General features: G+C 42.4%; 1 protein-coding gene across 1 annotated transcript; it reads right to left on the bottom strand.

The window, feature by feature from the left end:
• Positions 1-14,936: 14,936 nt before the first annotated feature.
• Positions 14,937-15,939, bottom strand: LOC138854385 (GATA zinc finger domain-containing protein 10-like; the record flags this gene model as incomplete). The annotated part of the gene is made up of 1 exon (XM_070097270.1): positions 14,937-15,939. A coding segment is annotated over one exon (351 nt), but the record flags the coding sequence as incomplete, so codon positions are not given.

The raw sequence follows: 15,939 nt of genomic DNA, 5'->3' as shown, positions 1-15,939 counted from the left end.
ATTTGGGAAATTCCCATCTAGGTAGTCCCCGGCATGGGCATTGGTATGTGGGATTTTATTGGCGAGATTAGATCCTATGTCCTGGTGAGTATGGGTATTTATCACGCTGAATCTACTCAAGCTTATAAAGATACTGGTTCTTTTGTTGGATTTATTGCTTTTGGGTGTTCCGCAGCTCAATTGCTAGCGCACTCAGCTCACACACTGAAGTGTGTGGTTCGATCCCCGGTACGGGTGGAAAAACATCTGGATGTGTTTCCTTGAGACACCTGCTGTCCCTGTTCACCTGTCAGTAAAATAGGTACCTGGGTGTTAGTCGACTGGTGTGGGTCGCATCCTGGAAACAAAATTGACCTAATTTTGCCGAAATACTCCGCATAACCAAGGGTTTTCTATATAGTAGTATGTCACTGATGTCAGATAAGGCTGTATACCTTGTCCTTGTACAGGTACTTGTAGAAATAAAGATTGTTATTATTATTATTATTATTATTATTATTATTATAAAAGACCCGAGAAACAGGAGGTAATGAGATTAAATTAAGGAAGGACAGGGTAGCCCCAAATGTTTTGAATTACGAGCCTTTCTTTGATATTAAGGCACCCTCTTGAAGGGTAACTCATGTAAAATAGAGTGACGCAGTGCTTGGGTTCCTAACGCTATTAAATATCAAAAAATCCTTCCCGTGCTCGTCCTTCCAGAGGTTGAGGAGTGCGTGGACCAACACAACCTGTGCTTCCTGGGCTCCCTTCTGGGACAGTGCCAGATCAACCCATCCTTCTACCTGATCTTCTGCGCAGACTCCTGCAGGAAGTTCATCCCTGTCTGTAGTCAAGGTACGTCACTCCATCTCTGGTTTGGTTGTATATGTTACGGTGGTACCGGCAAACTGTGGTCGAAGTCGTTTAATAGGGGAAACGTTTCGCCACTAGTGGCATCTTCAGAAATGAAAGTAAACCACGAGTAGCAAAACGTTTCTTTAATAAATGACCTGAACTGTACGTATTTATCTTTATCCACATCCCCCAGCTTATAGGAGAGAGAGAGAGAGAGAGAGAGAGAGAGAGAGAGAGAGAGAGAGAGAGAGAGAGAGAGAGAGAGAGAGAGAGAGAGAGAGAGAGAGAGAGAGATTGTTTAAAACAGAGTATGTATAATAAGGCATCTTAACCGACTACTTCTACTTAGATTTATGTCAAGTAACATTAATCTGAAGGTTATTTACGGCTCTATACATCATTAGTAAGGCATCGCTTAGATTATGAGTCTCGGTTCAGGTTTCCATAACACGGAATGTATAAAAATGTATTGGAGAACATACAGAGAAGGCTGGCAACATTAAGATAATGTGTAAGGAATCTTACATACAAGAATAGTGGGAGAGCCTTGAACCTACACTCTCTTGAAAGATGTAGAATGAGGGAAGATATTACTAAGTATATTGTACAGGTGATAGGCAACCTGAAACAAAGATATAAATAGAGTGTTACTGCTAAGAATAAAGAACGACTCGGACTAGTGGATTCAAGGTGGATAAATTTGGATTTAGAAAGAATGTAGGAAACTACTGGTTTAGCAGTAAACTAATGGATGAGTGGAACAATCTACTAAGTAGAATAATTGAAGCTAAGACTTTCCTTTGGATGGATAAAAATATGAGTGAAAAGAATCTTGTTGAGGTAGGACTTGCTTATCAGTAGCCAGGATGCTTATTGAAAATCTAATTCTATTTACTTCATATTTCAGCGAGAAGAAGCACAGTGAGGGACATCTGCACTACACGGGCTCTGGGCCAAGGTAACTAACTGGTTTTGTTTTTTGGTAATTTCGTTTTGTGGCCTGTTTTCACTTTTTTTTTATTACTTCACCTGATCTGTCTTCTAACTTTCCTTCACCTCTTCTCCTGACCTGTTTTCTAACTCTTCCTTGCCTCTTCACTTAACTTGTCTTCATATTTTTTTCATTCATCTTTATCTCAGTGACTTGACAGTTAAAACCAGGGAAACCAGAACAGGTAAAACATTGTTTAAAGAATAAACAAGTCAGTTGGTGGAAGATGAGAACTAGCCAGTAAGAAACGAGGGCAGGACTAATTCTTAATACACCAGTAGGAAACTGCTAAACTTGTATGGGCTGTACCGCGACTGGGAAATGGGGGGAGGGGGTAATCAAATTGGATACAAAGTAGGGAAGGAGTAGTCCCAATTTATAAGTTCAAGAACCCTTCACAAGCATCAGAGCACACTCCTGAAGGGAACCGGGATTAAGAGTCTGCAAGCTGGCTGAGAATGAGACGAGTGAACTGTAGTTGCTAAGTTGAAGTTTCTGAAGAAGTAGACTAAGCTGATATACAGTGGTTAATTTTACCTAGCAAACGATGAACAAGATTTAAAGGCATTATGGTAATTTAAACTAACCAGCTGACGCAGGGAGACTAAGACGGGCTATGTTCTGTTGTTTTTTCTTGTATCTTGTTACTCAAAACTTAAAAGATGCTTTTTTCTTCTTGTAGTCTCTTAATTATTCCTTGAAAGCTTTTTTCCTTGCAGTAACTTGTCCCTTATTGTTTATAAACGACAGTTGCTTAGTGCCTTGTTGCTTATGGCTGAAAATAGTTTTATTGAGTTCTATCTGTGCTTATTGTGATCCCTTCTTCCTTCACCAGAAATAGAATGTGGTATAGATCCTACCACCGCGGCTTTGACCAGGAACCGGCGCTGGGGCCAGATGCCTGTATCCAGGAGGAAAAGAGCATACACAACGGAGAACAGGTCAAATTCTAAGAAAAATCGGAATGGAAATGACAGCCTTCTTCACATCAGAAAAACCTCCGCGGGTGGTTCCAATATCAGCGAAAGCCAGAGGGTTTCCCCATTCACCCCTGTAGTAGCATCTGACAGCAAGGCCATCTTAGATAAAATCTTATTCATAGTTTTGAGATTTTTAATAAACTTTGTTAAAAAGAGTCAGTGGAAATTTTTAGAGACCAGCTCATGGGGTATTGATAGTGATGATGGTAATTCGCGAGTGTCTGTCACCTTCGTAAACAAGGGACCAATGGTTGCTGCTGATGTTGCTCTGAATGATATATATATTGGAGAATATTTTGGCCACATGGAGACACTGGTCACTCGTCTATATGGGAAGGAAAACACGTTTGAGGCGTCAACGGTATTTGAGGAGGCTTCCAGAAGGCTTTCTTCAAAAATCTGCCCCTCACGAGAAAAGCGACAAGATACCGAAGTCTTCAATACAGTATCCCTGACAATAACAGAAACCGAGACAACTTCGACAATTACAGCGACCACAACAGCCACGACAACCACGCCGTTCACGATTTCCACGGCACCTACACCATCATCCTGCTTTGGCAACTGTAACACCTGCGTGTTGACATTCAGCAATTTTCCATACGTGACTATCAATCTCTGCCTCTTGGCCGCCATTGCAGTGCCCATTGCAGTGCCGGTTGCTATTGGCAGTGCAGCTCTGGCAATTTTTCTTGACCAGACCCCAGACACTGCTGAGTTTTTCCCAGCATTAACTGAAGAATTCTTCCCGCAGATATCACCAACACTGCTACCACCACCACCACCACCGCCACCACCACCACTTCCATCAGAGTTACAACCACCACCACTTCCATCAGAGTTGCAACCACCACCACTTCCATCAGAGTTACAACCACCACCACCACCACCACCACCACCACCATTACCAACAGAGCTACCACAATCGCCATTATCACCTACACAGCCTCCACAACCACAATTACCATCATTATCACCGCCTACACAGCCTTCGCAACTACCATTACCACCATCAACGCAACCACCATCACTACCACCACCTACACAGTCATCACAACCATTACCATCAGCGTTACCACAATCGCCATTAACACCCACACAGCCTCCACAACCACAATTACCATCATTATCACCGCCTACACAGCCTTCGCAACTACCATTACCACCATCAACGCAACCACCATCACTACCACCACCTACACAGTCATCACAACCATTACCATCAGCGTTACCACAATCGCCATTAACACCCACACAGCCTCCACAACCACAATTACCATCATTATCACCGCCTACACAGCCTTCGCAACTACCATTACCACCATCAACGCAACCACCATCACTACCACCACCTACACAGTCATCACAACCATTACCATCAGCGTTACCACAATCGCCATTAACACCCACACAGCCTCCACAACCACAATTACCATCATTATCGCCTCCTACACAGCCTCCACAACTACCATTACCACTATCAATACAACCACCATCACTACCACCAACTACACAATCACCGCAACCATCACCTCCTATACAGTTTCAGCAACCACCAGCACCACCACCGCCATCCTCTCCGCCACCACTACCACCATCCCTACCACCTCCACTACCACCAGTAGAGACAAGGGCACGGGTGCTGGTGCCATTCTGTACGGTAGATGGCTACCTGAATCTGGTTTCCCGACTTCGAAGACTGACCAGCACTAACACTGGACGACCTCTGAGCCCCATCGCTGCCAGTCTAGCAGTCGCTGTCAACTTCTGCAAGGTAGTTTATCCTCCCGCCGCTCTACTAGACACATCAAACTATACATTTACAATCTAAACATTTCACTCGTGGTAATAACAATGTTCTGAAGTTATGAAGCGGATGAATTAGACACATGTGTCCTTATTTACAGGCGTTTCACCAACTCATGGCTTTATCGGTATAATACAGGTTTCCGTATATGTCCCTGTGTTGTAAGGATAAAGCCATGATACTAAGGTGCTGAATCGCTATTTCCAACCCTTTGAGGTTTATGTAATAAATAGTATACAATACTGACAAGTTTGGCCGGACACATGCGCGACACTTAGGTATCTTTATTGAGGAAACGTTTTGCTTATGCTGCAGGCTTTACCAATCAAATGTAGAGGTGATTACAGTACCCATGGAGACAGTGGAGGAAGTGGAGAGATAATTTTGTGGTTTGCAATCTCTCAGCCTTGATAGAAGATGGTCAGTCTCTGAGCCTTCTGTTAAGGCTGAGAGACTAATTAATTGCCTCTTCACTTCTACTGTCTTTGGTATCGTAATCAATTCTGTATTCGACTGAGACGCCTGTAGCACAGGCGAAATAAGCACATGTTACTTATCTTGAGTTTTGTTACGCTCACAAGGAAAATACAAGCTCCATAGAGGTTATACTGCGCCTGAGGAGGTAATTAAGTTTCATCCGAGCAAGGGAAGGGTGGCTTCAGGTGTCTGCTTCTATCAACTTTTCTGTACTTGACTGAAGAAGCCTACTGTGTAGGCGAAACGTTTCATAATAAAGATACCTAACTGTTGCATATGTGTCTTACCTAACAACCTGTCGGTATTTTATACCATTTTAATGTTCAATCTGTCAGACACTGCAACACAAGGGTATCTTGGTACAGACCTGCAATCAACTTCGACAACTTCCACTAGTGAGAGGGGCTGGGTTTGAGAGGGACCTAACCTTTCAACATCTGAGTTCTTACCTCTCCTAGTGGCCTACGTCTCACCTCTTGGCGCTATAAAAGCTCCATCCTGTCACTTCTTCTCCATATTGTTTCATACTATGGAACAATGCTCTTCTCCAGACTGAGGGACTGACCACCTCAAAACTTTAAGGGTGATGGACTGATTACATCGTCTTCAAGTATCTTCTGCTTCTATCAACTTTTCTGTACTTGACTGAAGAAGCCTACTGTGTAGGCGAAACGTTTCATAATAAAGATACCTAACTGTTGCATATGTGTCTTACCTAACAGGTGTCTTGATGTCTTTCATCGGCATCAAAACCTCCTCCCCAAAATGCATTCCACTAGCTCACCAGTGTTCATTTTATTCATGGCATGAGCAGGATTTAAACCCATGGAGAGCCAATACTAGTAATGTCAGTGCTTTTTAAGACCATGCTGGTCTAAAAAACGTTTGGTCTAACTAGGCATATTTCTACATCTTTTTCAGGCCAACTTGATAGGGTGTTTACAGTACTGGACTGCTACTGTTAGTACTGGATTCTCATTGGTTCATATCCTGGCCGTTCCGGAAGTTGTTTAAGATCATGTTATTCCGCTTTTGAGATTCAGTCTTGTATTCGTTTGGCTCATTTTGGTGTTAAGATTTTAGATTTTAGTACCACATCAGAGACTGTTGAAGAAAGTGGCTGCCCATGGCATTGGGGGAAAAATGCTGTCATGGATAGAGTCATGGCTCACTAATAGGAAGCAGAGTGTGCATAAATGGGGTTAAATCTGAGTGGGGATCTGTAACAAGTGGCGTTCCGCAGGGATCAGTTTTAGGCCCATTGTTGTTTATAATATATATAAACGACCTTGACGAGGGAATTACTAGTGACATAAGCAAATTTGTTGATGACACGAGGATAGGTAGGATAATCGATTCAGACGTTGATGTCTCACAACTTCAGGAGGATTTAGACAAACTCAAATCGTGATCAGAAAAAGTGGCAGATGCAGTTCAATGTAGATAAATGTAAAGTTCTAAAGCTCGGAAATGTTCATAACCCTAGCACCTACCAGCTTAATAATGTTGAACTTAGCAGTATAGAATGCGAAAAGGATTTGGGGGTTATGGTAAGCAGCAACCTTAAACCGAGACAGCAATGCCTAAGCGTACGTAATAAGGCAAATAGATTATTGGGATTTATATCAAGAAGTGTAAGCAACAGTTGGGTTATTGAGGCTAGGACTTTGGGTAGCTTCAAATTTAGGTTGGATAAATACATGAGTGAGAGGGGTTGGATTTGAGTGGGACTTGCACATCAGAGCTTATTTCTTGGGTAGCATTGAAAATTGGGTTGGACAAATATTTTGTTAGTGGGATGAATTGTAAAGGACCTGCCTAGTATGGGCCAACAGGCCTGCTGCGGTGTTCCTCCTTTCTTATGTTCTTATGATTCCATTTGTGCCCCACTGTACCACCTCCCGCTGCCTGGTAGTGAAAATTGAGGCTTCCGTCTGGGAGGTCAGGGAGTGGGGGTTAATCAAGAAGAAGAATCTGCCTCTGTCATTCATACAAGTACTTACACTTTTAACGTTGCAGATAAAAATAGTGTTATCAAAATGTAATATTTAGGAATCCCTTTGTCTTTGTCTCCCACAAACAATCTCACTTTATTTACCTTGTTACCTTTGATTTTCTTGCGTGTCTTGGCACTCTGGGACCCTTCGATTCTCCAGTTGTGTGTGATATAGCCCGATATTTTTTGTTTACAGAAGTGCTATACCCATTGGTTTTTACTACACTTCATAGATGAATCCAATTCCATGCACGATGTTTCTGAATGCCAGACGGCAGCGCTAACACTAGCACTCCTCCCACAGTATGGTGTGGGTACTCCTCAAGACACGGTTGGGAGGGTTCCACCAGCCCCGCCACAGTTCAATGCCCTAGTACCATCACAGATCCTGCTTGAAGATCAAGAGGCCCACATATCCCTCACTATTCCAAAACGTTGGCCTGGCATTGTGAGTACAGATTAATTTATTTTTGTCTCTCATCGCTACCTATTCAAAGATTTGTCGTTTGAAGCTGTAAACTGGATATAAAATCGTACTTCCGACAGTGATGAAGAAAAGACACAGATGCTGAATGAACTTATATTGTGACAACGTTTCGCTCTGTGTAAAACTTTATGAAGGGAACTGATAAAGTTCCACACACAGTGAAACACTGTCACGTGAAAGCCTTAAACGATTTAAGATGTGTATCCTCCTCTCTAATTGTTATAAGAAAAATGTTAATGAAATTTAATCCAGGGAAGAAAATGGCAACTCCAACATCAAGGCGCCCTTTCCCACCTGTTTTATAATAATGTGTGTCCTTTTTTTTCAACTATTCGAGATTTTCCTTCGTCAAACTTAATCTTTTTTAACAGGGGGTTTTCTGCATTTTTTCCCCCTTTGCAGAGTTTCCCAGCATTGTACTTGTATCAAGGCACCAACAAGCCGCCGCCACCAACACTCTTCACAGCCGCCAGTATCACCAATGTCTCTCTCACTACCACCGCCACCTCCACCTCCCCAGGTAGGAAGTTTAGAGATTTAAGAACATAAGAACGAAGGAACACTGCAGAAGGCCTACTGGCCCATGCGAGGCAGGTCCAAGTCTCCTACCGGCTTAAGCCAATGCACCCAACCTAGTCAGGTCAGGTCACATTGACTTAAGGGAGGAACACGGCAACCGACCTGTTAGCACAAGCTATCAGGTCTAACTCACACCCACCCACATCTACTCATGTATTTATCCAACCTATTTTTAAAGCTACACAACGTTCTGGCCTCTATAACGGTACTTGGGAGTTTGTTCCACTCATCCACAACTCTATTACCAAACCAGTACTTTCCTATATCCTTCCTGAATCTGAATTTTTCCAACTTAAAACCATTGCTGCGAGTCCTGTCTAGGCTAGATATTTTCAGCACACTATTTACATCCCCTTTATTTATTCCTGTCTTCCATTTATACACCTCAATCATATCCCCCCTAATTCTACGTCTTTCTAGAGAGTGCAGTTTCAGGGCCCTTAGTCTATCCTCATAGGGAAGGTTTCTGATACATGGGATCATCTTTGTCATCCTCCTTTGTACATTTTCCAGAGAATTTATATCCATTCTGTAATACGGTGACCAAAACTGTGCAGCATAATCTAAATGAGGTCTAACCAAGGATGTATAGAGTTGAAGAACAACCTGAGGACTCCTATTATTTATGCTTCTTGATATGAAGCCAAGGATTCTATTAGCTTTATTGCGAACACTTATGCACTGTTGTCTTGGTTTCAGATTACTGCTAACCAGAACTCCTAAATCTTTTTCGCAATCCGTAATATTAAGATCTACATTATTTAGTTTATATGTGGCATGGTTATTGTCCTGTCCAACATTTAGAACTTTGCATTTGTCTATGTTAAACTGCATCTGCCACTTCTCCGACCACTGCATCAGTCTATTCAAATCTTCCTGGAGTGCTCGAATGTCCTCGTCAGAATGAATTCGACGGCCTATTTTGGTGTCATCGGCAAACTTGCCGATGTCGCTCTTTATGCCCTCATCTATGTCGTTTATGTAGATTGTGAACAGCAGGGGGCCCAACACTGACCCCTGTGGAACACCGCTCGTGACGCTTCCCCACTCTGATTTCTCCCCATTTATGCAAACTCTCTGCTGCCTATTTGTCAACCATGCCTCTATCCAGGAAAAAATTTCTCCTCCTATTCCATGTGCTTTAATTTTCCTCAATAGTCTCTGATGTGGGACCCTGTCAAAAGCCTTACTGAAGTCCATATACACAATATCATATTCATTACCATGATCTACCTCCTCAAATACCTTAGTGAAAAAAGTTAATAAATTCGTAAGGCAGGAACGCCCCTTTGTAAAACCATGCTGAGATTCGTTGATTAATTTATGCTTTTCAAGATGGCTACGAACTGCCTCGGCAATTATTGATTCCATAAATTTTCCCACTATGGAGGTTAGGCTTATTGGTCTATAGTTCGAAGCTAAGGACCTGTCACCTGTTTTGAAAATAGGTATCACATTTGCCATTTTCCACTTATCTGGCACCATGCCAGTTTGTAGTGATATGTTGAAAAGATTAGCCAAAGGTGTGCTAAGCTCCTCTTTACATTCCTTTAGAACCCTTGCATACAGTTCATCAGGGCCTGGGGATTTGTTAGGTTTTAATTTATCTATTTGCCTAAGGACCATGTCACTTGTGACCCTAATAGTGCACAGTTTATTATCGTCCTGTTCTACATAATTTATCATTACTGGAATATCGCTGGTATCCTCCTGTGTAAAAACTGAGAGGAAGTATGTGTTAAAAATTCTACACATTTCCTTATCACTGTCAGTGAGCTGACCCGAGGAACTTTTGAGTGGGGCTATCTTGTCCCTGATCTTACTTCTGTATACCTGAAAGAATCCTTTTGGGTTAGTCTTCGATTCTTTTGCAACTTTAACCTCATAATCTCTTTTTGCTTTTCTAATTCCCTTTTTTATTTCTCTCTTTAACTGAATATATCGATTTCTTAATTGCCCCTCTCCTCTTTTGATTTGCCTATATATGCCTCTCTTTTGACCAATCAGATATTTTAATCTATTGTTCATCCATTTAGGATCATTTTTGTTTGATCTGATTTCCCTATTTGGAACATAATTTGACTGAGCAGCTAGAACTATGCCCTGGAAAGCATCATATCGGCAACCATCACAACCTACCTGACCCTTAGTCAGGTCATTCCAGTTCAGCCCACCTAAGTAATTTTTCAGTCCTATGAAATCAGCCAAGCGAAAGTCAGGGACGGAGACTTGATTGCCATTATTAGGGGAATTCCATGATATATTAAAACTGAGTGATTTGTGATCACTCTCCCCAAGCTCATCATTAACCTCAAGATTATTAATTAGTGTTTCCCTACTGGCAAGAACCAAGTCAAGGAGGTTATTTCCCCTAGTTGGCTCTGTCACAAACTGTTTTAAAAAACAATCCTGGATCGTATCAAGAAAGTCACCCGACTCTAAATTTCCTGTCAAATTGCTCCAGTCAATCTGTCTATAGTTGAAATCTCCCATTAGCACAACATTTTCGTATGTAGATGCCTTACGAATTTCGTCCCATAGAAGTTTACTGCACTCCCTATCAAGATTTGGGGCCCTGTAAATCACACCCAAAATTAGTTTTTCTCGGCCCTCGAGAAGCTGTAACCAAACAGATTCAGTGGCTGACGCTTCTAATTTAATATCTTGTCTAACACAACAATTTAAATTGTCTCTGACATACATCGCTACTCCACCACCTTTCCTTTTGACCCTGTCAGTGTGGAATAATTTATAGCCTTGTATGTGACATTCAGAGGGCATCTCTCTCTATCTTTCAGATTGAGCCAGGTCTCTGTTATAGCAATAATATCTATGTTTCCTGCACTTGCAATTAATCTTAGCTCATCTATCTTATTTCTAACACTCCTGCTATTAGTATAGTAAACCTTAAGGGAGCTAGTCCCTTGCTGCCCTCTGCTGTCCCCCTTTGTTTGCTGACCTGTTCTATTGTCTTTATTTATAACTTCATGCTGAATGCCTTTTATACATTTACTGTTTCCAACCCTAGTGTTGCAACCTGCTTGTTTCCCACACACACCCATACCTCTATCTTCCATCAGTTTAAAATCATAGGCATTTCACCAATGGCCTTCTCAAGTGTTCTGACATAGTACATCACTCGGTGCACTGACATAGTACATCATTCGGTGCATTGACCTAGTACATCACTCGATACACTGACCTAGTGCATTACTCTGTGCTTTGACCTAGTACATCACTCGGTACATTGACCTAATGGATCACTTGATACCTTGACCTGGTAGATCACTCGGTGCCCTTGAAAGAAAACAAATACAAAAATAAAAGATTAATCAAGGTAAAAATCAACTGTGCAACGTTACAGCCACGTTATTATAACTTAGTTTACTATTAAGAATACGCAGGTAGTGTGAGAGGTGCATGGCACACATAAGGCACTTAGCATTTTAAAATTTCTTGCAGATGGTGGAAATCAGACTGTTGATGCTGCTGTTGCTGAGAAGGGGATTGTTCCTGGTGTTGCAACAGCTAGTGATGCTGTAACTCTTTCTGGTGATACAACTGCTCCTGATAATGGAACTGTTCCTGATAATGGAGCTTTTCCTGATACTGAAACTGTTGCTGATGCAGGAACTGTTCCTGATAATAGAACTGTTCCTGATACTGGAACTGTTGCTGATGCTGAAACTGTTTCTGATAATGGAACTGTTCCTGATACTGGAACTGTTCCTGATACTGGAACTGTTCCTGATAATGGAACTGTTCCTGATAATGGAACTGTTCCTGATAATGGAACTGTTCCTGATACTGGAACTGTTAATGATGTTGGAACTGTTCCTGATAATAGAACTGTTCCTAATAATGGAACTGTTTCTGATACTGGAACTGTTCCTGATGCAGGAACTGTTCCTGATACTGGAACTGTTCCTGATACTGGAACTGTTCCTGATGCTGGAACTGTTTCTGATACTGGAACTGTTCCTGATACTGGAACTGTTCCTGATGCTGGAACTGTTCCTGATAATGGAACTGTTCCTGATAATGGAACTGTTCCTGATACTGGAACTGTTCCTGATGCTGGAACTGTTCCTGATAATGGAACTGTTCCTGATAATAGGACTGTTCCTGATAATGGAACTGTTCCTGATGCTGGAACTGTTTCTGATACTGGAACTGTTCCTGATACTGGAACTGTTCCTGATAATGGAACTGTTCCTGATAATGGAACTGTTCCTGATACTGGAACTGTTTCTGATACTGGAACTGTTCCTGATAATGGAACTGTTCCTGATAATAGGACTGTTCCTGATAATGGAACTGTTCCTGATACTGGAACTATTCCTGATGCTGGAACTGTTCCTGATAATGGAACTGTTCCTGACAATAGGACTGTTCCTGATAATGGAACTGTTGCTCATGCTGGAACTGTTTCTGATAATGGAACTGTTCCTGATAATGGAACTGTTCCTGATAATAGGACTGTTCCTGATAATGGAACTGTTCCTGATAATGGACGTGTGCCTGATGCTGGAACTGTTCCTGATACTGGAACTGTTCCTGATGTAGGAACTGTTCCTGACAATAGGACTGGTCCTGATAATGGAACTGTTCCTGATGCTGAAACTGTTCCTGATGCTGGAACTGTTCCTGATGCTGGAACTGTTCCTGATGCTGAAACTGTTCCTGATACTGGAACTGTTGCTGATGCTGGAACTGTTGCTGATGCTGGAACTGTTCCTGATGCTGGAACTGTTCCTGATACTGGAACTGTTGCTGATGCTGGAACTGTTGCTGATGCTGGAACTGTTGCTGATGCTGGAACTGTTGCTGATGCTGGAACTGTTGCTGATGCAGGAACTGTTGCTGATGCTGGAACTGTTGCTGATGCTGGAACTGTTGCTGATGCTGGAACTGTTCCTGATGCTGGAACTGTTGCTGATGCTGGAACTGTTGCTGATGCAGGAACTGTTCCTGATGCTGGAACTGTTCCTGATGCTGGAACTGTTCCTGATGCAGGAACTGTTCCTGATGCTGGAACTGTTCCTGATAATGGAACTGTTCCTGATATTGGAACTGTTCCTGATGCTGGAACTGTTCCTAATGATGGAACTGTTGCTGATGCTGGAACTGTTCCTGATAATGGAACTGTTCCTAATGCAGGAACTGTTGCTGATACTGGAACTGTTCCTGATGCTGGAACTGTTCCTGATGCTGGAACTGTTCCTGATGCAGGAACTGTTCCTGATGCTGGAACTGTTCCTGATGCTGGAACTGTTGCTGTTGCTGGAACTGTTCCTAATGATGGAACTGTTGCTGATGCTGGAACTGTTCCTGATAATGGAACTGTTCCTGATGCTGGAACTGTTCCTGATGCTGGAACTGTTCCTGATGCTGGAACTGTTGCTGTTGCTGGAACTGTTCCTGATATTGGAACTGTTCCTGATGCTGGAACTGTTCCTAATACTGGAACTGTTCCTGATACTGGAACTGTTGCTGTTGCTGGAACTGTTCCTGATACTGGAACTGTTCCTGATCCTGGAACTGTTGCTGTTGCTGGAACTGTTCCTGATACTGGAACTGTTCCTGATGCTGGAACTGTTCCTAATACTGGAACTGTTCCTAATAATAGAACTGTTCCTGATAATGGAGCTGTTGCAGATGCTGGAACTGTTCCTAATACTGGAACTATTCCGGAAAATGGAACTGTTCCTGATAATGGAACTGTTCCTGATAATGGAACTGTTGCTGTTGCTGGAACTGTTCTTGATACTGGAACTGTTGCTGATATTGGAATTGTTCCCGACGCTGGAACTGTTCCTGGTAATGGAACTGTTCCTGATGCTGGAACTGTTCTTGATAATGGAAATGTTCCTGATTATGGAACTGTTCCTGATAATGAAACTGTTCCTAATGATGGAACTGTTCCTGATGCTGGAACTGTTCCTGATGCTGGAACTGTTCCTGATAATTTAACTGTTCCTGATAATGAAACTGTTCCTAATGATGGAACTGTTCCTGATGCTGGAACTGTTGCTGTCGCTGGAACTGTTCCCGATGCTGGAACTGTTGCTGTCGCTGGAACTGTTCCTGATGCTGGAACTGTTCCTAATAATAGAACTGTTCCTGATAATGGAACTGTTGAAGATGCTGGAACTGTTCCTGAAAATGGAAGTGTTCCTGATAATGGAACTGTTCTTGATAATGGAACTGTTCCTGATACTGGAACAGTTCCTGATTATGGAACTGTTCCTGATGCTGGAACTTTTCTTGATAATGGAATAGATCTTGATAAGGGAACTGTTCCTGATGCTGGAACTGTTTTTGATAACGGAACTGTTCCTGATGCTGGAACTGTTGCTGATGCTGGAAATGTTCCTGATAATAGAACTGTTCTTGATAATGGAAATGTTCCTGATAATAGAACTGTTCTTGATAATGGAAATGTTCCTGATAATAGAACTGTTCTTGATTATGGAACTGTTCCTGATAATGAAACTGTTCCTAATGATAGAGCTGTTGCTGATGCTGGAACTGTTCCTAATGATGGAACTGTTGCTGATGCTGGAACTGTTCCTGATAATGGAACTGTTCCTGATGCTGGAACTGTTCCTGATGCTGGAACTGTTCCTGATGCTGGAACTGTTGCTGATGCTGGAACTGTTCCTGATGCTGGAACTGTTCCTGATGCTGGAACTGTTGCTGATACTGGAACTGTTCCTGATGCTGGAACTGTTCCTGATGCTGGAACTTTTGCTGTTGCTGGAACTGTTCCTAATAATGGAACTGTTCCTGATAATGAAACTGTTCCTAATGATGGAACTGTTGCTGATGCTGGAACTGTTCCTGATGCTGGAACTGTTCCTGATGCTGGAACTGTTGCTGTTGCTGGAACTGTTCCTGATACTGGAACTGTTCCTGATGCTGGAACTGTTCCTGATGCTGGAACTGTTCCTAATAATAGAACTGTTCCTGATAATGGAACTGTTGCTAATGCTGGAACTGTTCCTAATAATGGAACTATTCCTGATAATGGAACTGTTCCTAATAATGGAACTGTTGCTGATGCTGGAACTGTTCCTGATGCTGGAACTGTTGCTGATGCTGGAACTGTTGTTGTTGCTGGAACTGTTCCTGATACTGGAACTGTTCCTGATGCTGGAACTGTTCCTGATGCTGGAACTGTTTCTAATAACAGAACTGTTCCTGATAATGGAATTGTTGCTAATGCTGGAACTGTTCCTAATAATGGAACTGTTCCTGATAATGGAACTGTTCCTAATAATGGAACTGTTGCTGATGCTGGAACTGTTCCTGATAATGGAACTGTTCCTAATAATGGAACTGCTCCTGATGCTGGAACTATTCCTGATGCTGGAACTCTTCTTGATAATGGAACAGTTCTTGATAAGGGAACTGTTCCTGATTATAAAACTGTTACTGATACTGGAACTGTTCCTGGTGCTGGAACTGTTCCTGATGCTGGAACTGTTCCTGATGCTGGAACTGTTCCTGATGCTGGAGCTGTTGTTGATGCTGAAACTGTTGCTGATGCTGGAACTGTTGCTGATGCTGGAACTGTTGCTGATGCTGGAACTGTTGCTGATGCTGGAACTGTTGCTGATGCTGGAACTGTTCCTGATGCTGGAACTGTTGCTGATGCTGGAACTGTTGCTGATGCTGGAACTGTTCCTGATGCTGGAACTGTTCCTGATGCTGGAACTGTTGCTGATGCTGGAACTGTTCCTGATGCTGGAACTGTTCCTGATGCTGGAACTGTTGCTGATG

Source organism: Cherax quadricarinatus, chromosome 57 (genome assembly GCF_038502225.1).
Source record: "Cherax quadricarinatus isolate ZL_2023a chromosome 57, ASM3850222v1, whole genome shotgun sequence".
In the NCBI taxonomy this organism is placed as follows: Eukaryota; Metazoa; Arthropoda; class Malacostraca; order Decapoda; family Parastacidae; genus Cherax; species Cherax quadricarinatus.
Note: the sequence above shows the minus strand (reverse complement) of the source record. Positions and strands in the feature narration are given on the sequence as shown.